This window comes from Panicum hallii, chromosome 8 (assembly GCF_002211085.1).
Source record: "Panicum hallii strain FIL2 chromosome 8, PHallii_v3.1, whole genome shotgun sequence".
NCBI classification, from domain to species: Eukaryota; Viridiplantae; Streptophyta; class Magnoliopsida; order Poales; family Poaceae; genus Panicum; species Panicum hallii.
The window spans coordinates 44,264,343-44,288,431 of NC_038049.1; the positions used below are offsets into that span (position 1 = coordinate 44,264,343).

The following is a 24,089-nucleotide window of genomic DNA, read 5'->3' on the forward strand; positions in this document are numbered from 1 at the left end:
CGGTACTAGAAGGTCACTTTTAGTACCGATGGTGTCATTCAGCCACATTAGTTCCGGGTAGTAACACCATCCGGTACTAAAAGTGATCTTTTAGTACCGGTTGGTATTACCACCCGGTACTAAAGGATCCTCCACGGGTTACTTCAAAAGGAAAGTATCTCCCTCTCAACCACAACTACTATGTATGTGAGATGGTAAGGGAGGTACGCGCGAGGCAAGATGTCACATGTTTGAATCCCAACCACCGCATGCGCGAGTATTTCGCGTGGAAAAATCCCGGCCTCTTCCTAGGTTTAATATATTTTTTGACAAAAATTGCTTTAGTACCAGGTGGAACCTTCACCTGGTACTAAAGAGTGACTTTTTGTCTCGGGTTTGTAGTACCGGTTGGAAAACCGGTGTCTAAAGACTTTACCAACCTGTGTTGATCAGCTCTTTTCTAGTAGTGACGATCAATAACCATACAATGAGTTCAGCCGTGACCTTAACCTCAAGTTGTGCTTCTAGTCTCCTTATCCTAAAAAATTTATATATCCACCATGTGGATGTAGGGGCCGGTTTGTCCTTCATTAAAAAAGTCCTTAAAAATTCATCAAGTCTTGTATAAGTACACTTGTTAAATTTTTGTAGGCAATTTTTGTAAATAGTTAAATACTAATACTTTTAAATTCTCCTTGCGTTGCTTGAGTTGGGAGTCATGACTCATCGCAGAGCGACAAGGTACAGCTCACATGCTCTTATATGCATGATAATTAGTTAGATTAAAGATTATAAAAGCATGGTTGTACTTGAGCTATACTGTAATTGTTGTACTAGGCATTTCCCAGACTTTCCGGTGCTGTATTATTACAAAGGAGTTACAAATACATTACATTATAGCGTGTCTAACTATTCTATTTCCACATGCCACCAATAATATGAGGCGTGGAATATCTAAAACGGCCTTCCTATAGGATGTAGTTTTTCATTCAATCCTCACAAACAAACGTCGTGCCTTAACCATCCTTATTCTTGCATAATTTACCCCGGTAGATCTAATGGCGGCTAATTACATTGAGAGATTGGCCAATGGCATTACTCCTACGTGGTAATATTAATACCACAACTAATAACATAACATTGCATCTAATATACAGATTCAGAGAACAACACCACATGGCATATGATCCATCTCGTATTTGTGTGAATGTGGGGTTAGTATGCCTAACACACATGCACATCGACGTGGCCAATTAATTAGAATGAACAGAAAAATGGTCATGGGCATGACCGGTTGGTGGTCGTGGATCTATGGTCTATAACATACGTTATTAACTCAGATCTATATCTGTACTTGCTTGCAAATATTTTATTAATTCTTTGACATGGGATAATGCTGCATATGGCTGGTTCTAGATCTGTACAGTTGTTTAGGAGCAGGACCATCGTCGCTAATTGATTATGCCTAGCTCCTACACAAGAAGTTTAATGATGTCTGCTTGCATGTCAGTTACCGTGTTCTTCTCTTCCCGGTATTGGCAGCCGCATGCTTCTGAACATGCCCCTCTCTTGTGCCCTATCACCGTGGCCATGTGGAGGCACACCATCCTTCTTCAGATCAGATGAAACATCACCTTCAGTACGGCGCTCACGCATTTCCTCTCTATGTGCCCATCTGGATGTGTTCTCTTGCTTGTGACGGCATTCCTCCTCTTTTCTCGATCTGGATCTACCCCTCCTTTGCACAGGATCAGCTTCTTCAAATGTACTCTTCCTATCTGCCTCACTCGACTTCCTCAGATCAATACGCTGCCAAACATTGTTCCCCCGCTCGAAAGCACGGCCACGAAATCTGCCACCACCACTGTTCTGGCGGCCATCCTTGAAACCACCACGGCCGCCTACAAACCCGCCCCGATCTCCTCTTCCCTGCATCACTCGAACCACAAGGGTGGGATCAAAGCGAAGAGCATGGGCAAAGGTTGGTTCATACGAGTCTTTCCTCTCCTTCCACAAATGCCCAATGAATTTTTAAAGATTCTTTAACGTGGGGTTTGGGATTCGGCAAGGGGAAGATGGAACCCAGACCCGATTTCTAGATCTGTCGTCACATGCTACCCCCCTCCCCCCCATTTGCTTTTTCCACTCCCCCCGATCATCAACACGTGCCCCCTCCTTTGGTAAAGCCCCTAGGATTCCATTGGTGGCTACACCAGGGGAGGTGACCGGAACCATCGTTCCCTAATCCTTTACTTGTTCTTTTTTGTACTTTATGGTTGGGGATAGCTGTACATCTTGTCCTGACTCCTGAGTGAGAGCAAGATATTATCAGAAAACGGTACGTGCATGCATGAATCAATACCAAACTGTACACAACGTTGTTATAAATCAGTTGGGGCTACATACGTTGGATGGCATTCTGCCGCAAGAATCTGGAGCTCTCTAGCTATACAAGGGAGTACGTGGCCACAAGCTAAGAAAGGATGTGCTTCGTTCTCTTCTGCCCAGCTGTAACTGTAAGTACAGTCGCCCTTTCTCCTCTCTTTTGGCCGGCCTGTCACTAACCATAAGTATAGTATACGATGTGGTGTGTCTCTGTGATTGTTTCGTTCTAGCTCTCTTGACGTACTCCGCATTTTCAATTGTTTTCGTGCAGTGCTTATTGGAGAGGATTCAGATAGCTTGACGGTTTGGATCATGGAACCCGCTGCAGCATGGGGACCTTATTGCCATCAGTTTCAGCTGTCGAACTGGACTGTAGAAGAACCAGCTGCCGGCCTCCCGGTGGAGTATGCGTCCATCGACATACCTGGTACCTGTGGCCTCCAAGCATATGTGCCTGAATCTAGCGGAGGGCAGCAACTGGTTGAGTACAATTACTATCATGCCGCCTCCAACTCCAAGCATATGTCTCAGCAGGTTGGTGATGTTGATGGGGAAGCGAAGATCTCGAACGACAGTCATGCTAGGAGTGTGGTCAGGCAAGTACTGGGCGAATTTAAGGATGATATCGGCATGACGATGGCAAAGATGCATAGATACCCAGCATGCCTTGGAGCTGTAGACAAATGCTATACCAGTCCGAGGATTGTGGCCATCGGACCCTACTACCACCATCGCCTTGACCACCTCAAGCAGGCGGAGAAGGTGAAGCACGCGGCTGCCTGCCACTGCGTCAAGAGATCGGGCCGCTTACTGGAGGAGCTGTATGAAGCGGTTGTCCCCATCGCGGACGCTGCCCGCCGCCTCTACGACAAGGATGTAATGGCAGGTATCAGCTATGACAACTTCCGGCATATGATGTTCTTTGATGCTTGCTTCTTGGTGCAGTACATGCTTATGCGGGGCCGCACTGAAGTAATAGATGAGAGCTTGAGCAGTTTCATGAGCCCTAACCGCATTGACATCTTTCATGACATTATGCTGCTTGAGAACCAACTCCCATGGGAGGTGGTTGAAATCGTCATGAGCTTCATGCCCGTGCCCATGTCATTGATATCCAAGAAGTTTGTTGCTAGAATGAGACACTGTATGCTGCCGGACGACCGTCATGAGCCTCTACAACAAAAGCCTTTTATCTGGTATGAAGGCTACAAACCGCCGCATCTCCTTGGCCTCCTCCGGCACTACATTGTAGGGAAAAGCGACGTTGACTACCCCGCGTCGATGCCCAAGAACATAGCGTTTTCTGTCAGTGCCATGGAGCTTGCGGAGATCGGCATCACGCTCACAGCAAACAAGACGACGGAGCTCGTTGACATGCGGCTCATCAATAAGGTAGGGACCCTCTTCGCCGAGCTCTCCCTGCCGCCGCTGTCCCTGGACCGTGACTGTGCAAGCTACCTCGTCAACATGGTGGCTCTCGAGCTATGCACGGTCAAAAGTTTTTCAGAAGTCAAGGCAAGTTACTCTGCCGTCTGCTCCTACATTCTGCTCCTGGCCATGCTGGTATACAGGGAGGAGGACGTCCACGAGCTACGTGCGAGGGGTATCCTGCAAGGAGGGGGAGGGCTCACCAACAAGGAGGCGCTCCGCTTCTTCACGAGCTTCCAGGGTCTGCGCTTTGGGCCATACTACTACCATATCATGCTACAGATCGAGAGTTACAGGGACAGGAGCCGGATGAAGACCAAGTTGCTGACGTTAATTCACAACCACAAGAAAACCATCGCCACGGTTGTCACCGGCATTGGTGCTGTTGGTGGGATCATAGCGACTCTCCTGTCTATCAAAAAGAGCCTCTAATTGTTAATTTCCTCGGTAGCTATATAAGATGTCATGTATGTTAATTTTCAGTAAAATTCTGGCTCCATATTAATATTTTGATTCTTGAGATAGCGTCTTGTCACATTGTTGTTGTCAATTCTCTGTTGGCCACCATGGGATTTGCAAACTGCATGCAAATTCTACCATATATATGTACCAAGATTGACAATTCTTATTAGCCACTAAATTAGTGTCGGCAGTATATTAGTTGAGCCCTGACCCCCACGTTCACCGACTCAAATGGAGCTATGTGTCTGTGAGATCTTGTGATTGCACCACCAGTTTAAATTAGTGGTTGGTGGTTGCTGTGTGCACCTTGTGCTGATTTGTGAGTGAGAGCTAGACGGTACGAGCAGCAATATGTTGATTTTCTGCAGATTGATACGTATGCTCAAGCCCATGTAATCAATCTTAATGTCTCACTACCGGAGACGCGATCTTTGCCGAGGGCCAAATCGTTTGCCGAGAGCAAAACATCGGGCACTCGGCAAAGACACATTTTGCCGAGTGTAGCCCTCGGCAAAGGAAAACACTCGGCAAAAGTGTATGTGCCGAGAGCAAAACACTCGGCAAAAAAGAACACTCGGCAAAGATAGGCTATGCCGAGAGCCCGTTATCTTTGCCGAGTGTACTCCACAGGGCACTTGGCAAAGACCCAGTTTGCCGAGAGCCGGCAATAGACACTCGGCAAAGAGAGGTCTTTGCCGAGTGTCCTTGACGACACTCGGCAAACAAGTTTTGTTTTTTTCCATTTAATTGGCACCAAACTTTTTGTATTATAATTATACGTTAAGTTGAACTATATATATAATTTTAGCCTATTACTCTAATTGTTTGGTGTATTTAGTCAATTTATTTCATTTGATTGAATTTCTTGAGATAATTCAAATTTGAACTGCGAGTCGATCGAGGAATTGAAAAAAGTGAATCCAAAAATTATATTCATATTATTGAGCGTACGTTGATGCCATATCCACGAACGGACAATAAATTTTAAAGATTATGTTCACGACACGTAACCACAAATTTAGGATCCAGTTGTTTTTAAATTCCATAAAATGCAAATTTGGTCAGAAAATTATGAAACTTGTCGAGATGTCATGATATCATATGGGGAGGCTGTGGTAAAATTTTGATATGGTTTCGTGAAAGTTGTAACGTACGATGCTTACAAATCTATATGTCCTTCACATGTGATAATGAAACTTCTTTCCATATGTTTCGCATTCTAAGCATCGTACGTTAAAACTTTCACGAAACCATATCAAAATTTTACCACAGCCTCGCCATATGATATCATGACATCACGACAAGTTTCATAATTTTCTGAACAAATTTGCGTTTAATGGAATTTAAAAACAACTGGATCCTAAGTTTGTGGTTACGTGTCGTGAACATAATCTTTAAAATTTATTGTCCGTTCGTGGATATGGCATCAACGTACGCTCAATAATATGAATATAATTTTTCGATTCACTTTTTTCAATTCCTCGATCGACCCGCAGTTCAAATTTGAATTATCTCAAGAAATTCAATCAAATGAAATAAATTGACTAAATATACCAAACAATTAGAGTAATGGGCTAAAATTGTATATATAGTTCAACTTAACGTATAATTACAATACAAAAAGTTTGGTGCCAATTAAAAGGAAAAAACAAAACTTATTTGCCGAGTGTCGTCAAGGACACTCGGCAAAGACCCCTTTGCCGAGAGCCAGACGTACGGCTCTCGGCAAAGGTCTCTTTGCCGAGTGCCCGCGATGCGGCTCTCGGCAAACTGCCCTTTGCCGAGTGCCGTGATCTGGCCCTCGGCAAAGGCTGGGGTTTATGCGCCCGGGACTTAAACGTTTCCCATTCAAACGCGACCGCCCCCGCCCCGCACCCCGCCGCCGCCCCGCTGTCGCGCCCGCACCGGCCGCCGCCGCGCTCCACCCGCCGCGCCCGCCCGCCGCGCCCCGCCCCCCGCGCCGCCGCCGCCCCGCCCGCCCGCCCCGCCCCCCGCGCCGCCGCCGCCCCGCCCGTGCCCGCGGCCGCCCGGCCCGCCCCGCACCGCACCGCGCCCCGCCCCGCCCGCCCCGCACCCCGCCGCCGCCCCGCCCCACCCGCCCGCCCCGCCCCGCCCCCCGCGCCGCCGCCGCCCCGCCCGCCCGCCCCGCCCCCGCGCCGCCGCCGCCCCGCCCGTGCCCGCGGCCGCCCGGCCCGCCGCGCCCGGCTGCCGCCCCGCCCGCCGCCGCCCCGCTCGCCGCGCGCGGCCGCCCGCGGCCGCCCGTGCCGGCCGCCGCCCCGCCCGCCGCGCCTGCCGCCGCCCCGCCCGCGGCCCCCGCGCCGCCGCCGCGTAGCGAGCCCGCGTCGTGAGCCCGACCTCAGTGCCGGCCTCGCCGCGACCCCGCGGCCCTACACCGTGCCTTCTCCCAGCTCCCCGACGACCTCCACGACTGCGCGCACCGCCTCTCCACGCCGAGCTGTGCGCACCACTGCCTCCAGTCCCCAGCCGCGCGCCCGACAACCTGCAGGTGCCTATCTTGTTGAAAACCATAACTCACAGTGGTAAGAGTGGTCACATGAATGAATTAGAGTCAAAGACTAGTTTGTAACTTCTTATAAATTGTCACATGAATGAATACAGAGTGACATTAGTGGGGAACTTTCACGCTTGACATTTTTCAAATTGAGCGTAATAGCTTGATGTTTGCCTTATCTCATCATCCAATGTCCATATCTAATTTTTCTTTTAGTGCTAAGCCTATCTCAACAACGATAGTTACGTTCCTCTTCAGTTACATGTAGGAATGTGTACAGCATTTCTTCCTGCTGTGTCCAAACTTATGTGTGTTCACAAATATTTTGATCATGTGTCATTGAGACAAAGACCTCTGTAATTAGTAAATCACTACCTAACTGATACTATGATTCGTAATTTGTCTAACTACTCTATGGCTATTTACATGCTTTTCTTGTTATAGATGAATCTCATGAGTGGAAATATATCCTTTTATTTCGGAGGAGTGGTGGAGCCGGCCACTACCTTCGACCACTACGCCGCCGCCCCAGACGCTGAAGATCGAGACGGTAGAAGATTCAGGAACAAGGCAGAGCGGGTAAAGCAGGAGCTGTGGGTAAGTGCTCGATACATCGTATTCATTGCACATTATTGAAATAATGAATTGATTCATCGCGTTTGTATGCAGGATTTCTTCAGATGTCGCCCAGGAATGGAGGCCAAGGCGGATGCGGTGGCTGATAAGTGTTGTCATACACTTGTCACCAACCTGCACTACGAGGCACGCGTCCAGGCCATCATTAATTACCACGCCACTGTCCTTGGTGAGAGGATGAACAAAGAGCAAGCAAGAACCATGAGGTTGACTCGGGAGCAATACCTGGAGGTAAGTACATTAGTTGTTGTCGACATTAACGATTAATTTCCGCTGCTGCTACGTCACTTATACTTCATTTCTGTAGATGATTCCTTATTGGTGCTCGGCGCATCCCGACTGCTGGCAACGAATCGTGGACCAGTGGTGCACGGAGGAGTGGGAGCAGACGCACAACACTCGCCGAGAGCACCGTTTGATGATGCCAGGTGTGACACACCATCAAGGCAGCCGTAGCCTCAACGCATACAGAGAAGCCTGGGTATGACAATTCAGTTATTAATTCTAACACTCAATTATGTATGATCTTCTAATCATCTTGCTGGTTTCATCGCAGTCGTCGTCACATGGTGGGCAGCCGTGCAATGAGTTCAAGGGATATGCTCTAGCCCACAAGGGCAAGGCGAGGGCTGACATCGACTACAACCCGGAGGACGGGCCTGAGGCATACAGCAACCCGAGTGTCCACACCCGCCTCACTGAGTACACCTCTATGGCAAGGGAGGTCCATGGACCAGACTTCGATCCGACGACTGAGGATCTTGACGTGGAGGTTGTCATGAGGGTCGGAGGAGGAAAGAAGCACGGCCGCTACTGGATTGCCGACAGCGCAATAGACCCGTCCTCTGCTCCCACTCTATCTCAGATTCGAGCAAGGAGCACGAGCTCGAGCCCCGCCATACGACCCCGGGCCTCCGGGTACCAGGCCCTCCAGGTGATTGTTTCTTTATCCTACTTCACACTATACGTTGATTCATTCTTTCTTTGCATTACCGTAACATTAGGATTTAAATTGTGCAGCAACAACTCGAAGAAGAGAGGAACAGACGTATGGAGTTGGAGGCGAGGAGTCAACAGTTGGAGGCGAGGATGAGTGCCGACCAAGCGAGGATGGCGGAAATGTTTCAATACATGCAGAGTCTGGGCGCCGCAACGGGTGTACCTCCGCCAACTTCACTCTTTCCGCCAACATTCGGCACTCCGGTGAGTTCAGTACGCTCTTTGAATGTATTGTTGTGTTGTGTCTCAAACTTCTTTTCTTTGCAGAATCAGTCGGCGGGCTCAAATGATCCATATGCATCGCCAAAGTCGGGAGCGTATCCTAATCCGGGGCTTGGAGCGTCTCCGGGTGTTGGAGCGTCTCCGGGTGTTGGAGCGTCTCCGGGTGTTGGAGCATCTCAGAATCCGGGAACTTGGCCACCACCACAGGGAACTTGGCCGCCACCACCAAGTTGAGCTATTCACACTTTGACTTATCGATATGTTGCAACTTTAGGACTTGTGTATGATATTTGAACTTGGAACTATGAACTTGCTCTATCGTGGATGATTGTATTGTGTTGCAACTCTAGAACTTGGTCTATTGTGTTTGAACTTGGCCTATTATCTATTGTGTTTGAACTTGGCCTATTGTGGATGACTGTATTGTGGTCTATTGTGGATGAATCTCTTTATTGTGTTGTGGTCTATATTGTGGTATATTGTCTGCTGAATAAAAATAGGTTCTGGACCCTTTGCCGAGTGCCCCAGGTTTTGCCGATAGCAGGCTCTCGGCAAAGGGTCCTAAACTTTACCGAGCGCTAGGCCATGCTCTCGGCAAAGAGGCCCATGCTTTGCCGAGAGCAGGCACTCGGCAAAGAGGCCCATGCTTTGCCGAGAGCAGGCTCTCGGCAAAGGTGCGCGTGTTTGCCGAGTGCCGGGTCAGGTTCTCGGCAAAGGTGCCGTAACGGCCACACAGCCAACAGGTAGTATCCTTTTCTTTGCCGAGGGCCCCGTTTGCTCTCGGCAAATAGTTTGCCGAGCGCCCGAGAAAGGGCTCTCGGCAAAGCCTCCTTTGCCGACAGAAAATTTGCCGAGAGGTCTTTGCCGAGAGCCCCTCTCGGCAAACTCTTTGCCGAGAGGCTTTGTAGATTTACCGAGTGCTTCTGGCACTCGGCAAATCTGCTGCATCCGGTAGTGTCTGCAACATCCTCCAGATAACCTTGTGGGGGAAAAAATCCATGCCGTTACTCCCTTGGTTCCAAAATATTTAGCGCAATTAACTTTTTTCTCAAATATTGACTAACAAAATTTATTCAATTAATTAGTGAAATGAGTACCACTATAGCTGTAATTAAATTTATTTTCAGAATGGCTTGCATATTTTTCTATTTGCACATATATTTATAGAAAAGATGAATGATCAAATGAATTTTAAAAAGTCAACATATTGTGAAAATATTCTGCAAAGGAGGGATTAGCTATTAAGTATGTTCAACATCTATCACTGAAAACAATTGATTTATAATAACTTACTTAATGAAGATGTGGATATTTGAATAATGACCTCCACTATATGGCTAACAGACTGAATTTCAAAGAGAAATAATTAACACTATCAGCTCAAAGATTTCATTTGACAAATTAACGAAGTTCCAACAAAGTAAGTTGTCTAGATATCTTTACCGAGGGGGTATGGTACACCAATTTTGGTGATTGGTGGTCGCTGTACATATTTTAGTGAGCGAGAAATACTAGACACCAACCATGTTGACTTTTTAAAATTTTGGTGAATGGTGGTCACTGTACATATTTTTACATGCATATATATCATCAAGACCAAAGTACATACAAACTAACTAGGCAATGTCACATGCCAACCTATACCACGGTTGAGTAATATCAGCGTGATAAAGACCATTTTTTAAGAACGGAAAAGCTAAAACTAGAGCCTCGGGAAATGGAGTGTCCAGAGATGTGAGGACTATGAGGGGATTTTTTTTCTTAAAGGCCCAAGACTTGGAGAAGATAGAGCGTTCCAGCCGGCGCCAATCGAAGGGAATGAACTTGTGCGGGGAGGGTATTATGGTAATGTTACGGGAAATTTCGGTTTCCAGTAGTGTCGTCCTATCCCGTGGTTGCTACTGACGGATTCAATGTCTCACTAATGCAACCCATTGCTATCTTTGCCCCTATCCCGTTCTTGCCCACCTGCTATCTTCCACCACCTCATCAGTAGGTTGCATTTCACCGACCAACCACCCACCATTGTTAGCTAGCCTATACTGTGGGCGTTCCTTAAAGCCTACCATGTTGCAATCCAAAGGCTAATCCTTGATCACGTCCAAAAAAAAAAACAGACCAATCCTTAACCCTGAATGTTAATTTTGTCATCAGAGTTGGCAAAGGTAGTCAGGGTTACTCAAGGTGACGATTAAGTTCTTTCACGTTTGCTAGTAGTCAATGTGTGCGAAGATGTTGGGTCCAGTTATTAACTCTAATAAGTGGGCTGTTCACCTTCGTTCAGATCTAGCAGAGACTGCCACAGTGGCGTGCATTGTTTTTTTATTCAGGGCCTATCAACCCACCCCCTAAATGAATAACAACTTGTTGCAAATTCTAATGAATTGATAGTAACATGGTTGGTGGTATATATGGATGGTTTAACTCAGTGGATCCAATAATGTCTGCCTACCTCAAGTGATTGGGCCATGGCATCAGGCCAAGGGAGCAATTAATGTCTTAACAAACATTGCATCTAACATACACAGTTAAACTTGTGTAAGATACACCTAATACGATATTGCCAACTATCATAGGGACATCAACCAAAATGCCTGCCTGATGCTCATAGCACTAGAGAGCTTGCTTGGGCACATGGTACATCCTGTAGTGTGTGCATGTGGGTTAGATGAAACTGTGCATGATCATTCGTCAGCACAGAGCAAGGTAATAAACCAATAGAGTCATCAGATACCAGTATACGGGCTTATTAGTATGCTTAATTTAACCACACATGCCACGTGGGCGCTTGCTTGGGTCGGAGTGGATAGGAAAATAAAAACCTACTCCAATAATGGACGTGCATGAATGGCCGGTTGGTCAGTATATGGTTTATAAGAGTAGCGTCGGCAAGGCCGTGCTTCTTCTTCCCAGCTGTAAGTCTTGCTTTCTCATCTTTCTCTCTTTGGTCACTGACAAGTTCTTAGTTTTGTTTCACCCATATGAGATTACTGGTCCTGACATGGTATATAGCTACTAGTACTAGTTTCTTTGTGTGATCCCCTTGTAGCTCCTTTTACACACTCAATTTCCAGATTTGTGTACTGTACTTTTTGCAGCAAATACTTTGAGCTGCTCGATTAGTTGTTGGAGCTTGCATGGAATTACCAGCGGCAGTATGGGCACCTTGCGACTTCCAGATGTCCAATTATTGGACAATGGATCCAGCAGTATGGGGTCCTGGTTTCCCTGTGGAGTATCAGTATGCCACCACTGAGATATTTGGCAGCAGCCTCCGATTTCCTCGATATGGAAGTGAAGACCTGATTGAAAAAGCACCAGAACAAGAGTTTGAGGTTGATTTCCATGAGGTGGAAGTGGAAGTGAAGATCAATGACTACCTGATACGTGAGTTCGAGGAAGAAGCACAAGAGTTTAGGGTTGATATGGACATGATGAAGATGAAGATCCATAGGTACCCACCGAGCCTTCGAGCTTTTGAAGAATGGTACTCCGTCCCAAGGATGGTGGCCATGGGCCCTTACCACCATGCCCATGTGCTCCCAGACCAGCTCAAGAAGGTGGAGAAGGCGAAGCATGTGGCTGCCTACCGCTGCGTTAGGGAATCAGGCCGCTCCCTTCAGGAGGTGTACAGTGCGGTCGTCTCAGCCGCGCACAATGCCCGCCGCCTCTATGACAAGCAAGTGATGAGAGGTATCGGTGACAGCGACTTCCTTCCCATGATGTTCTATGATGCTTGCTTCTTGGTGCAGTACATGCTTTGGTGTACGCATGGCGCGAGCGAGATGGAGGCGTCATTGCGTAGCTTCTTTGACTTCAACCGCAAGGTCCTCCGCCATGACCTCATGTTACTTGAGAACCAGCTCCCCTGGCTGGTGGTCGAGACCGTGATGAGGTTCAGGCCCGTGAACTTGGTTGACTTCATTGCTGACTGGAGAGACTATCTGCAAGACCGCAAGGTTCTTGGACAAAAGCCTGTTGTCTTGGACGAGAGCTACGAGCCACCGCATCTCCTTGGCCTCCTCCGGTTCTACATCGTAGGGAAAAGCAACACCAAGCTGCACACTCGAGCCAAACTCGACTCGATATCAGTTTCTGTAAGTGCCATCGAGCTTGCCGAGATTGGCATCACACTCACTGCAGCCAAGGACACCATAGAGCTCATTCACATGGGCGTCAACAAGAGAGGGATCCTCTCCGCGGAACTCTCTCTGGCGCCGCTGTCTCTGGATGACGAGCGCGGAAGCTTTCTACTCAACATGGCGGCTCTCGAGCTATGCACGACCTCAAATTTCCTAGCACCTGAAGCTGCAGATGAAGACTCTGCCGTCTGCTCGTACCTCCTCCTCCTCTCCATGTTGGTGCACAGGGAGGAGGACGTGCACGAGCTGCGAACGAAGCACCTCCTGCAAGGAGGAGCAGGGCTCATCAACAAGGAAGCGCTTGGCTTCTTCACCAAGCTTCAGAGCCTGCCCCTGCACGGATCCTGCTACGTCCGCGTCATGGTAGAGATTGAGAGATACAAGGTCAGCAGGCGATTGCGGTCCAAGGTGCACGCATTTCTTTACAAGAACAAGAAAACCATCTTCACGGTCTTCTCCGTCATCAGTGTACTTGTCAGTATCTTAGGGACCCTTATGTCTCTCAAAGCTCGTTCAAAGCTTTAATTACCATCTTCATTGTGCATGACTCACCACTATGATCCAAATGAATGCTGGTATATACATATTTAGATGACTGCGAGTCTATCAGCTGTGTGTACCTCTAGTTGATGTGGTCATGGAAGTCATACAGAAAAAATAATTTACTTGCATTGGTAACTAAATTTCCATGTATAAAAGGTTCCCTGTATTTGAATTCCATTTGTAGTTAAATGTGTTTGCTCTATGTTATTCTTTATATTATCTTATGTGTTGTGCATGCAAGTATTGTCTATTTGTCTGTTGCTCGTGTAATTTGCATACTAGTATACAGGATTGGTTATCAATGTTGCCTGCCAATGCATTTTTTCTTCTTCTTCAGGCCCATGGTTGGTGGTACCATGATGGAATGGTGCCACCAACCATCCTGCCATAAGCAGATAAGCTGATTGGGAACCATTAGATGACAGCAGTCTGCCACAGTTCAGTAAGACAGATCATCGCTGCACGGAAATACAAGGATAAAAACGATAGGAATAAATATCCTACAAATTTCAGCGAAAAGGCAGCCTCATTTCACAAGAGTGAGGCCGCAATAACGGGCAATTATACAAGGCATAATCTTATTTTCTAACACTTGAACCACTAAAGGATAGTTCCTTACACTAGTACAGAAAGGATCTTTCATCCTCCATATTTGTCCCGGCTACTCTTGAGGGCCCGGGACTGATGAAGGCTTTAGTCCCGGATCCAATAGCTAGGGGCTGGTGGGGAGCAGAGAGATGCCTTTTATCCCGGTTGGAGATTCCAACCGGGACTAAATATACTAGTCCCAGTTGGTGACTCCAACCGGGAGTAAAAATGTAGTATTTAGTTCCGGTTGGAGACCCGTACCAGGATAAAATATGTTCACGGGCTCCGACCTCTCTTATTTTATTTAACTCCAGCTCCCCTCTCTCCTCCCTCAACCTTATCTCTTCCTCCCTCGACATCTCCTCCCAGCCACTGCACCCTCAAGCTTCCTCCCCCTCCCTCCCTAAGCTTCCCTCCTCCCTCCCTCCTCAGTGCGGGCAGGGGCTGGCAAGTTGCTGACATCGCGAGGCCCGGTGAGCCGCCGCCAAGCGCGGGCCAGCGAGCCACGGCCAGACGCAGGCGCGGGCCCAGGCCGGCAAGCAGCCGCCGCCACCACCACGAGTGGCTAGGCGCGTGGGGAGGGGACGCCCGCAACAGCCGCTCGGCTCGGTGCGAGCAGGGGCCAGTGAGCCGGGGCCAGGCGCTGGCAGGAACGGGCACGAGTGTGGGCTGATGAGCCGCTGCCGCCGCACACGGCCAGGCGCGGGGGGTGGGGACGCTCGTCGCCGTGGGTTATTTATTTATTTTTTTTACTTTTCTGAAATAGAGATTCATGTGGGATTGTATGGATTGTATCTGTCTTGTGATGGATTCTTTGAGTGATTTGCGGGATTATTGATTTTGTGTCGGTCGATTTAATATTTTGTAGTTGATTCTTCGAATGATCGTCGGCACTACCGGTGGGGGATCCGAGGGGAACGGGAGGGGAAACGAGCGGTGTGGACGGCCTTGCCCGGCGGCCGGCGTGGCAAGGCTAGCGGTGGCGTGGACTGCCTGGCTAGCCCCGGTGGGCAGCGGCTGATTTTTTTTCCGAAAAATTACATTAGTCCAGGTTGAATAGCCGCCGGAACAAAAATGTTTGGCACATTAGTCTCGGATTGGCAGTTCCGATTGGAAAACCGGGACTAAAACGGGTTCCCAACCAGGACTAATAAAGGGTTCTGTACTAGTTTTGGAATTCAACCAAATGGAACATGCCAAAGGAAAGTTCAATTTTAGTTAATTCAAGTGAGCAGTTTCTGTCACAGCTAAGCAGGTATATATCACTACTATAGAAATATGAATTCTTATTTGCAAATTCAAAATTAAGCTATTCATCATATAAAAAGAAAAATATTTATTAAACTGGACTTCAGTTTCGGCTGAAACTAAAAAACCAAGGCCCATCACGCATGACCACCATGCTAGGCTACGATGGGCTGATGAAGCCGAACCCAGCTAGCATAGCCGTCACTCTCCTCCGCAACCTCCCTCTCTCCTTGGTTTTAATCATTTTTCTAGTAGCCTTTATGTAGGACGAACCACATCACTATATGTTGGACCTGATAAGGATAAAAGTTAGTTTCCTCTTAGGTTTTGATCATAACTTCTCCTTGTGATTGGATTATATTGTTCTATTCAAATATGTCTTTGTCTTCAGGTACCTGACATAATCCTCCACAGAAAAAAAGATACCGAGGAAACAAGAGTTTACTCCCCACATAAACATATATAGGTCAGTTTCTTGACAGAAAGTTGAGAATGAGCTGGAATTACCCATCTTACTAGATTAGAGTAGATTAGCCCACTATGCTCATACATAGTTGATTGCAATTGAACATGTGAGACCAGCACTGCAGTTGACATACCTAAATGACGGAGCACCATGCTCATACATGCAGTTTCCTCGTGGTGAACACTTTCATCTAATTAAGCTGGATCACAGTAATAGATTGAGTATTTTCCAACAAATTAAAGTTGAGCCGATATGGAAGGCATGTGTTGTGCCTAGCCTTTTCAGTGTAATATAATTAAGAAGCTTTGCAACTTTACATGTTGTGCCTCTACACCTTCACATCGTATTGTGGAATTTATTTAATAATGCATCCACACTTTTTGCCCATGGCACTAGAGCTGCCTGCACCATGCTATAGCTTTCTAGATTGTATATGAATTAGTATAAAATTTAAATTCACGTGCTGGCCGCTGGACCATCTAGCTAGAAATCAGTTCAGTGTGACGTGCATTTTGTTGTTTTCAGAATTACACGCCAAATTTCTATGCCTACGTACATACCACATGCATTGGTCAGGAGCCAGAAGCTAAGATTCAAAGAAGCTAAGACAACTGTGAATTTGAGTCAGGGTGACTCCAGGTGACGGTAAAGATATGTAATTCAAACTTTCTAGTATCAGTCGACGTGGGTGAAGATGTGTTGGTTTCAGTTAACTTCCTAGCTAGTGTCTGATACGGGACCATGGAACCAGCTGCAGCATGGGTGCTGTATTACAGAGGAGTTACCAACACATTATATTATAGCGCGAGTCTAACTATGCTATTTGCACGTACCACCAATACTATGAGGGGCGGAACATCTAAAACTTTCTTCGTAGGATGTAGTTTTTCATTCAACTCCTCACAACAAACCTCATGCCGCCTTAACCATCCTTATTCTTGCATTGCATGGTTTACCCCGGTAGATCTAATGGCGGCTAACCTCGAGAGATTGGTGGTTAAGGCATTACTCCTACGTGTTAATAATGCCACAACTAGTCGTTGCATCTAGTATACAGAGCGACGTACACCGTATGGCACTAGAGCTTGCCGTACCAATTTTAGTTTGGTGAGCTCAGGCACATGACCACTTGCTTAGACTGGACAGAATAACCGTTATGTATCTATAACGACAACAGAAAAACGTACTGCATATGGCTGGATATCTGCTGTACCCTGTACAGTTGTCTAGCTAGGGGAGCAGGACCATCGTTGCTAATTGAGGATTATGCCTCCTACACAAGAAGTTTAATGATGTCTTGCAGGCCAGAAATCGGGTTAGTTTCTTCTCTTCCCGGCCGGTATTGGTGTTGGCGTGGGCAGAAACAGTCATGTAACGTGTTGTTATGGCCTTGAGGAGAATGCCAGCAAAGCATGTTGAACTAGAGTGAGATGAGTTGGAGATTCAAATTCTTGATTCATGTTGAGCTGGCTGATGTGGGTTGGAAGCATCTAGTTGGGCCTTGGCCCTGGTAAGGGGATCACAAACCTATATGGCTTCTAGAAGTTTTTTCCCCTCTCCATAGCTTCCAGGGTCGAAGATTCGTGCAGACACCATCTGCTTGTCCGATTCTTTGCCCTCGCCCCCCTCCAACCATCTCCATCCACACGCTCCTGCTATCCATCCGCGCCTCCACCACTGCTGTGCTGCTGCCACCGGCCGGCCACCGCCTCCGCCGCGTGCTGCCGCCGATCACCACCTCCGGGCGCACCACTGCCCCTCCCCCCTTCCACACGCCACCACCGTGGCTGCCTCCATCGTGCTGCCGATGCGGTCGCCCCCACCCCTAGTGCCGCGCGCCACACCCGCAGCTGCCTCCACCGTTCGCCGCCGCCGCAAGAGGAGCAGGAGAAGAACAATCTATTTTGAAAAAAATTGTTGATATAGATTTTGAAAATATTGAAACAGCTCTTCTATAGTGAATTGAGTTGGTTTCTCAATGCTTTCATGAAGTCCAACAAACTCATTGTTTCTCCGCAAACGATAGCCTTTTGGAGGAAATCGATAGTGCCCAATATACCCAATTTTGCTCCTTAGTCTGTATGAAAGAGGATGCCTGTCACAATGAGAACATGCAAAATAGCCTTTCGTAGTACGCCCTGAAAGAGTACTCAAAGCTGGGTAGTCATGGATGCACCACGGAACTGCAGCACGAAGGCGAAATGTTTTGCAAGTATTAGCATCATAAGCAGGTACACCCTTCCAAAGATCAAGTAAATCTTCTATAAAAGGCTCCAAAAATATATCAAAGTCCTTCCGAGGTGATTTAGGTCCTGGAATAAGCAAAGCCATCATAAAGTTTGACTCTTGCATGCACAGCCAGGGTGAAAGGTTGTATGGCACCACAAGTACAGGAGGCCACATGCTGTATCTTGAGTTCTGTTTCGAAAAAGGATTAAACCCATCAGTAGCAAATCCAAGTCTAAGGTTTCTTGCATCTTTCGCAAAATCTGGATATACTCGATCGAAATGTTGCCATGCCTCGCCGTCAGCTAGGTGGCTCATTTTCTTCTCATTAGGCTGCCTCTTTAACATGTGCCATTGTGCTTCTTATGATGCTTCTTTGGTTGCAAACATCCTTTTTAGCCTAGGTGCCAATGGAAAATGCCGCAACACTTTCTGGGGTATCTTCTTCCTTTCTGAATCTTTCCATCTTGAAAGATCACAAACATGGCAGTTGTTAATATGTGCATATTTCTTTCTGAACACAACACAACTATTGTAGCAGATATGTATTGATTCATATCCTAGACCTAATTCCTTTAGAAGACTCTTTGCTTCATTATATGATTTTGGGAGTGTATTGCATTCTGGAAATACTTCAGCCAATAGCTTTATTACTGCAGAAAAAGTAGAATTGCTTATCCTATATAGCGACTTCATATGAAGCAGCTTTACCACAAAGGAGAACCTTGAAAATTTTGAACAACCAGGATAAAGTTGACGCTTTGCCTCTCTCATGCCTATTTTGACAAATGAAACTTGTTCATGAGGTTCTGCATCAGCTTCCTTATTTTCTCCACCATATCTTGTTTGTTCTTCTCCAGTGTCTAGGTCTGCTAAAACCGCTTCTAAAGGATCAACACCATAGTTGTCATCCTCTGTCATATCTATGCCATGCACATCAACAGGATCATCAATAACCTCTACATCAAATTTCTCTCCATGATGAATCCATCGAGTATAAGTACTGTCCATTCCATTCATCAATATGTGCTTCTTCACCGAAGACTGACATAGATGCTTCTAATTAAGGCATCTACCACATGGGCATAGAATGTCAACCTTTTCACCGAATTTTCCATGAATGAAGCTCATAAATTCTTTCACACCATCAATGTGCTCGGGGGTAAACAATTTGCTATGCACCCAAGATCCATCCATCAATTCAAGTATTGCAGAATAACCAACATGAATAAGTTTGCACCAATTCAAAAACTACACTCAACACGGTAAAGAAAGAAGATTACAGAGACATACCTTGCTGATTGACTGCCGGTGTTGAGCTGGAGATGGTCGCAAGCCTGTGATGCCGACGATGTCGTGCTACCGCGGCAGTGCGGGATGAGGCGGCAATGGCGGGCGTCGGCCGTGCGGGACGCCGTCGATGTCGTGCTCCCGTTGCCGTGCGGGATGAGGCGGCAATGGCGGGTGCCGGCCGTGCGGATGCCGGCAATGGCCGGCGCCAGCCGTGCGGGATGAGGCGGCAATGGCGGCCCAGGACCGGTGGTGTGGTGGGCGAAGGCGATATGGGATGGGGCACCGTCGATGGCGACGCAGCAGGGAGGTTCCGCAGGGAAGCGGCACAGCAGGGATGCGCCGTCCCTGAGGCCATGCTCGGGGACGTGCTCCGTGCGGCCGCCGAACATCAACGCCCAGTCGCCGGCCTTGCTCCCCGCCGCCACGTCGAACGAGTAGGCGACGACGTGTGTTGCTGTGGATGCCAAGATGGGGGGGGGAGCCATCGACGGCGGCGCAGCAGGGAGGCACCGTCGGGATGTACCAACGAGATGTGGATCGATCCAATCGATTTCTTTGGATCGTGATGTACTAACGAGATTTCTTATGATATAGAAAAAATCTTTCTACGTGAAACAAAACCAGTCGAGCAGCTCAGTGGTAAGGTGCAAACTTCCCATCCACTAGGTCGCCGGTTTGAGTTCTTCGTTCGCACTTATTTTTGCCAGACAAACTGGCGCGGTGACGTGGCGAGCAGAATAAAAAACGAGATAATAACAAATAAAACCAAATTTGGTTATAAATGATTCCGTGCCGCAGTGGTAAGACCTGCACTTGTGTAGCTCGAGGTCTCCTGTTCGAGACAGAGGAGAGCACATTTTTCTTTTTATTTTTTATTTCTGTTTTTCCCATATTTTCAGCTCTAAATATTATATTTATAAATCGCAACGAATTTGCTATTTCGTCGCAGGTTGGGCCGGTTCACGACGAAATCGAAAAACTGTCATAGTATTTTTTTCTTTTTATTCTTTATTTCTGTTTTTCCCATATTTTCAGTTATAAATATTATATTTATAAATCACGACGAATTTGCTATTTCGTCACAGGTTGGGCCGGTTCACGATGAAATCGATAAACTGTCATAGTGTTTTGCGCCTTGTACCCATAATTGCAAATCGAAAAACTGTCATAGTATTTTTTTCTTTTTATTCTTTATTTCTGTTTTTCCCATATTTTCAGTTATAAATATTATATTTATAAATCACGACGAATTTGCTATTTCGTCACAGGTTGGGCCGGTTCACGATGAAATCGATAAACTGTCATAGTGTTTTGCGCCTTGTACCCATAATTGCAAATCCGGGACGATCTCTGAAAACATCACGAAAATTTCGTTAAATTTCATCACAGAATAAATAGTTTGTTGTAGTGGGGACAGCCATTCTGCGCGCAGCAATAATCTCTTGGATCGATATGTCAGCGCTCCCAGCTGCAAAAAATACTAAAGTACAATTTCTTCCACTGTGGAACAATCATTCCGAACCCTGTAAGGAACATGGCCCCATTACGCTATAATTGCGATTTTAGTTATTGTGTGATAACATGGTCAATAGGACTAACGAGCTTATGAGCTTAAGTTTGCAGGATTTAAGTTTGCAGGATTTCTAGATCCCATAGATGGAGTTCAATCCATATACAAGATGGTCGACAACATGGTCAAGGTGTAGTGAAATCAGTCGACCATTGAACCGACGGTTCTAGAATATAAGGGGACGGTGCATTGGTAGCTGAAACAACAATCAAGTACAAAAGAATCCAGTTGCACCGGTTGAACTAACGCTATAAGAATGGAGGTATCGGTGCAATAAGGAGATAACATGGCAATCAAGTGAAGAAATGACTGTGACACCGGTTAAACCGACGGTGCAAAAGAAGGCGTCGATGCAGATGTATTGTGATTACTCAGTACGCATATATTGATTCCAGAAGGATTTCCAAGCAAAGTCTTGAGCACCGGTTAAATCAACGGTCGTCGGCATTGTGTCGATACAATGATGTCAGCAAAAGATGGCAGTTTAAGTTCAACGGCTAATGGGTAGGCTGTGTGTGACCGGTTAAACTGATGGTGGCGACCGGTTTAACCGACGCTTTATAACCAACACTTTATGCTTTTCAGGAAAAAAGCACGTAATGGCTAAGAGTGGATCTCTAGCCTATATAAGGCCTCACCCTAGGTCATTTGAGGCCGCTGGAATTCGTGAGAAACTGCAGAAACTCTGCTGAAGTTCTCCAAGCCAACCAAAGAGCTCATTGATCAAATTCTTAAATTTAGCACAGACTTTGTGAGGTGTAGTGCTAGGCTAGCTCTAGGAAGAGCGTGAGAGCAAGGTGTCGTGACTTGAGTGAAGCTCAAGCTTGTATCTCGATGTGCGGGCGTTTTGGAGTCTTTGTGGCTCGTCGGCAAGTCATCGACCTTCCGGCTTGGTGTGGAGCGGCGACGACGGTTTTGTGCGTGGGATGTAGAGATCCCTTCCTTCACGGAGAAACTCCTTAGTGGAGACGGCATCGAGGTGATTGGGGACTTGGCATGGGTCTTGGTGGCTAAGTTTTTGTGGAAAGTTAAGAAGAGTTCCGAAAAGACTCGGTGATCAGGAAGCAATACTTTTAGTGAGTGGTTCAACAACGTAGACTGGGATGGCTTTATGCCTACGATACATGGGATAAATCCGCGCGTCGAGAGTTTGCTTCCTCCCATCCTCCTCTTTAAGCTTCCGCATTTTTTATTGCAATCTTGTGTGCCTTTACATTCTTAGTGTAATATAATATTTTGTTAGGATTGGTTATAGGTTGCAAAACTCTTTAGGATGAGGTTTTCACGCTAGTTGAATCCTAATTGCATACCTAGATAATATTTTTTAACTTATATTTTATGCTAACTAGTTTAAACCAGAGGTTAAAATTTTTAGATTTGCCTAATTCAGCCATTCCTCTCTTAAGCTATGGTCACCGATTCCTTTCCAGCGCAGCAATAATCTCTTCTAATTTAAAGTTGTCAGCGCTCCCAGCTGGGGCACTCAGTCAGCAATAATCCCTATGCATGCCCCGTGTCCTCATCGTCAGTACCCATGAAGGTAGGTGTATCCAGCTAAAGAGAGAGAAAGAAATTGATAGATCACCGGTGGAGGCGAGTAGCGCCGCGATGGCATAATGCAGCTACGGCGGCGAGCACGACGGCGGCCTTGCAGGTTGAGGTGGTGGTATGAAGCTTGGCCCCCATCGTCTCCGCCTCCGACGGTCTTGCTAGCTAGCTTATTAGCTTGTTCCATTGGGGTGGGTCCAGGCACATTGCTGGCGCAGGTATATATAGCGACAGAAAGTGATGAGCCTCGAGTGGATGTAGCGGATACATGACCAATATAGGAGCGGAACTTGTGGGGACGAACAAATAAAATCATATATATAGATACGGCCGGTGATGCCTAAGCAAGTTTACTTAATTTGGCATGCCCAAAGTGCCACCATGTCATTAGTATGTGCATATATAATCTGTTTTTATTTCCAATATACCTACGAATCGATCATATAATAGGCAAAAAATGAAGAAAGAATAATCATCTATTATTATTAGCTAGATTCGTCTCGGTTCATTCTAGCTTCCACATGTTCTAATAATGCATCTCAGATTCTCAGCTAGCTTTCGGCGGTCGTAGTCTAGAACCGCAGCAGCAGACGCTGTTGGCGAAGCTTCCCTCGTGGTAGCCGAGCTTGCTGCACCAGTCGCCGCAGGTCTCTCCCTCTCCGAGGCTCTTGGTGCACGGCGGCGGGTCGTTACTGTCCGCCGGCGTTGCCTGCGCGTAGCCTGCATACATGATCAATGCCCACGTCATCGATCAGTACCCACAAGCCACAACGAACTGTACTGTTGGATAGTAAATCCGGGTCCAGCTAAAGGAAAAAAGGAGGGCAGATCGAGAAGGGGAGAAGATTGATCACCGGTGGAGACAAGGAGCGCCGCTACGGCGGCGATGGCGAGGACGACGACCGCCTTGCAGGCGGTGGTGGAATGGAACTTATTGGCCGCCATCGTCTCCACCTCCGATCCGTACGGTGTGGCTTTGTAATTGTTCCAATGGTGGTGTCAGGGTACATTGCAGTCGTCGTCTGTATATATAGAGGGAGGGGCGGTGGATCGGATGTAGCAGGTACTGTGATGATGGCGTCTGTATGTCTTGCATGCCGGCCGGCCGGCGTGATGAAATCAAGCTGGTGCTGATCTGTTGGAGATATTGTCCCAGAATCAACTAGCTTATTTCCTGCCAGCGTCTTCAAGATTTCCTAGCTGGTGAATTCATGCTGGTACGGTGCTCGCTCGTTGCAGATATGCAGATCCCGACGACGATATCCTATCATGCAGGATTTCGTGCAAGCGATCTTCCTGTTCTGTCTCCACCCTTCCTACCCGCACCAAGTATGTGCTGTATTTATGCAAGTTGACAAAAAATCGAGAAGATGAGGGAGAACTGAGCGGTTGATTCTCTGGTCGGATTTGAAGTAAGTGATTCTCTGGCTTTGATCTGTTATATATGGAGAGTCCTTCAGAAGGCCTTCTTCATGGAAATAATCCACGAGAGGTCAGGACTTTGTTGATGTTTGCAATAATCCACATAGCAAGGAACCATGCATATATATATATAATTAGATTCGTCGTCCCACAAACATGTACTTGGGCCAGGCAAGTACTGGTAACCTTTTGTTTCACGGGGAGAAAAGTTATAATTCATTGCAGCTTCATTCACAGACAGCAGCAGCAGATGTCATTGCGGTAGGTGCCAACATTGTGGTTGGGCTTGGGCCTCGTGTCGTGGATAATAATGATAGAATACTGATGTACAATTAATGGGCCGGCATGTTTTATGTGAATATAATCCATTAAACATGTCTCCCAAAATGGATTGTAGATTTGTCATTCCTGCGGTTTATT

General features: G+C 47.0%; 2 protein-coding genes across 3 annotated transcripts; both read left to right on the forward strand.

Annotated features, from left to right (window-relative positions):
- Positions 1 to 2,397: 2,397 nt before the first annotated feature.
- On the forward strand, positions 2,398 to 4,312 carry LOC112903267. Of its 2 annotated transcripts, XM_025972502.1 has the most exons (3): positions 2,398 to 2,495; positions 2,636 to 3,756; positions 3,936 to 4,312. In XM_025972502.1, exons 2-3 carry the CDS (start codon positions 2,677 to 2,679, stop codon positions 4,266 to 4,268), a joined length of 1,413 nt encoding a protein of 470 aa, XP_025828287.1. In that variant the 5' UTR covers positions 2,398 to 2,495; positions 2,636 to 2,676; the 3' UTR covers positions 4,269 to 4,312. The 2 variants fall into 2 exon arrangements, with proteins under 2 accessions (XP_025828287.1, XP_025828286.1); XM_025972501.1 differs by having other exon boundaries at positions 2,636 to 4,312.
- A 7,234-nt stretch (positions 4,313 to 11,546) lies between these two features.
- Positions 11,547 to 13,296, forward strand: LOC112903127. The gene has a single exon (XM_025972341.1). It carries the CDS (start codon positions 11,761 to 11,763, stop codon positions 13,288 to 13,290), a length of 1,530 nt encoding a protein of 509 aa, XP_025828126.1. The 5' UTR covers positions 11,547 to 11,760; the 3' UTR covers positions 13,291 to 13,296.
- The last annotated feature ends 10,793 nt before the right edge of the window (positions 13,297 to 24,089 follow it).

What these genes read in the sequence shown, in the direction of transcription:
- LOC112903127 (XM_025972341.1), top strand. Translation starts at nt 11,761, where the DNA reads ATGGAATTACCAGCGGCAGTATGGGCACCTTGCGACTTCCAGATGTCC.
- LOC112903267 (XM_025972501.1), top strand. Translation starts at nt 2,677, where the DNA reads ATGGAACCCGCTGCAGCATGGGGACCTTATTGCCATCAGTTTCAGCTG.